Source organism: Brassica napus, chromosome C7 (assembly GCF_020379485.1).
Source record: "Brassica napus cultivar Da-Ae chromosome C7, Da-Ae, whole genome shotgun sequence".
In the NCBI taxonomy this organism is placed as follows: domain Eukaryota; kingdom Viridiplantae; phylum Streptophyta; class Magnoliopsida; order Brassicales; family Brassicaceae; genus Brassica; species Brassica napus.
In genome coordinates this window covers 11219303-11221566 of record NC_063450.1, presented here as the reverse complement: position 1 = coordinate 11221566, position 2264 = coordinate 11219303, and the positions used below count along the sequence as shown (strand labels likewise).

Sequence of the window (2264 nt, the reverse complement as noted above, 5' to 3'; positions counted from 1 at the left end):
TATTTTTACGTTGTGGCTGTCTTAATTAATTGATGGGGCTGAGTTATGAGGATCGTTTTTTCATGTGAACAGATGGATTATTGGAAATCACACCGGACGTTGAAATTTGCAAGGGAAATCGATGAGGGAACACCTGAGTGTGGGTTTGAAAGCTTGCCTTATTACTTATACATGATAAGAAGGGCAAATTCGAGTACAGTTACGCGTCTTCAAATCAATGAGCTTGGAAGATTCATGTATGTGTTTCTTGCTTTTGGTGCGAGCGTAAATGGTTTTCCTTTCATGCGCAAAGTTGTTGTAGTCGACGGTACGTTTCTCAATGGTAAATACAAAGGGACGCTACTCACAGCATTAGCTCATGACGGTAACTTTCAGATTTTTCCAATAGTCTTCGCAGTGGTTGACACAGAAAATGATGATTCGTGGCATTGGATTTTTACGCAAGTAAAACTTCTGATTCCTGACGACGAGGGTCTTGCGATAATCTCGGATAGGCATAACTCGATAGGGAAAGAAATTAGAAATGTGTATCCGTTAGCTACTTAGGGAATATGCACCTACCATTTATATAAGAACATATTGGGACAGTACAAAGGAAAAGATGCATTCCGTCTGGTGAAGAAAGCGGCGAGATGTTTTAGGATGTCTGACTTTACTGCGATTTTCGAGGACATTGAAGCGATTAATCCTGCACTCCACGGCTACCTCCAAAGAGCTGATGTCCGACTTTGGACGCGTGTTCATTTCCCAGGCGAGAGGTACAATTTGATGACTACAAACATAGCGGAATCAATGAACAGAGTATTGTCGAATGCTAGAGGTCTAAACATTGTTCGAATATTAGAATCGATACGGGTTATGATGACCAGATGGTTTGCTGAACGGAGAGAGGATGCCAGATCGCAGCCAACGACGCTTACGCGTGGTGTCGAGAAACTACTACATGTAAGTTAGTCGTAACAGTAAAAATAAGTCTGTTTTTAAAATTCATAAAATTCTTAAGTCAGCCTTTGTAGTTCTTAAATCAGCCGTAATATGTAATAAGTCAGTCGTTTCATATTTATTCTTTTTTTTGTTAATAGGATCGTGTAACTACCGCCAGAGATTTGACGGTCCAAAGGATTGATGATCATCACACTGACGTTAAATATGGATCTTCTAGCGAGTCTTTGAATGTTGTTAATTTGGTTGAGCGAAAGTGCACATGTCGGCATTTCGAACGCGAGAAATTACCATGTGTACATGCAATCGCAGGTGCGGAGTACAACAATGTTTGTAGTATATACCTGTGCAGTCCTTACTATAACAGTGCATATTTGTTGAGCGTATACGCTGAACCGGTCATGCTGGCAGACTCAGCGCAACATTTTCCAGAAATCATGGCTAACCAACCGTGCTTGCCCCCGTCTATTTATCAACAGCCAGGAAGACCTAAGAAAAATAGGATGAAATCTGCTTTAGAAGTTGCACTTCAAAACAAACGTCCTAGGAAAGAACACACATGTTCTTGATGTAGACAGAGTGGACATAACGCGAAAACTTGTCCGATGTAAGCAAGTGTTGTAGGGATTTTCATGTTTTTGTATTACCTTTGTGTTTTTGTTTTAATGTTTTTGGTATTACGGCTGGATTAGGGATTTTCATGTTTTGTATTACGCCTGTGTTTTTGTTTTCATGTAAATGTATTACGGCTTGATTAGGGATTTTCATGTTTTTGTATTACGGCTGTGTTTTTGTTTTCATGTAAATGCATTACGGCTGGATTAGGGATTTTCATGTTTTTGTATTACGGCTGAGTTTTTGTTTTCAAACGGCTGATTTATTAAATTAATTTGTATTACGGCTGGGTTATGGAATAACTTCCCGCCCAAAATAAGAAACGTCGCGATATGAAAACCGTTTTACTGTCCATAAATAAGGCACTTCTCGAATAATTATATGTTCAACTCTCTATTTTTACACAATTGCTCTCTCTCTCTCTAAATCAATTTCACAGTAAACGGAATATTTCACTCTTCTTGAATTGCCTGAACGTGTGGCCCGTAACTCCTCCGTAACTCCTTCCAAGATCTCTATAGCCTCAAAGCATCGTCCAAGTCGATGAAGGCGTTAGCAGAGCGGCGTGGTGTATACCATTTTTACGATGTGTTATCCGTTCTCTGTGGACTCAATATGCCTTCTTCGTTGTTGAAATCTTGCTACGCTGAGGAAAATCCAAGCACACTTTATATAAAGGGTGTACAGTTTTTCTTCTCATTCGGCCT

At 39.8% G+C, this 2264-nt stretch overlaps 1 protein-coding gene across 1 annotated transcript; it reads left to right on the top strand.

The window, feature by feature from the left end:
- The first annotated feature begins 642 nt into the window (after positions 1 to 642).
- LOC125590407 lies at positions 643 to 1511 on the top strand. The gene is made up of 2 exons (XM_048763969.1): positions 643 to 945; positions 1083 to 1511. Exons 1-2 carry the CDS (start codon positions 643 to 645, stop codon positions 1509 to 1511), a joined length of 732 nt encoding a protein of 243 aa, XP_048619926.1.
- The last annotated feature ends 753 nt before the right edge of the window (positions 1512 to 2264 follow it).

Coding starts and splice junctions, on each gene's coding strand:
- LOC125590407 (XM_048763969.1), top strand. CDS start 643: ATGTCTGACTTTACTGCGATTTTCGAGGACATTGAAGCGATTAATCCT. Junction 946..1,082: donor GTGTCGAGAAACTACTACAT/GTAAGTTAGTCG, acceptor TTTTGTTAATAG/GATCGTGTAACTACCGCCAG.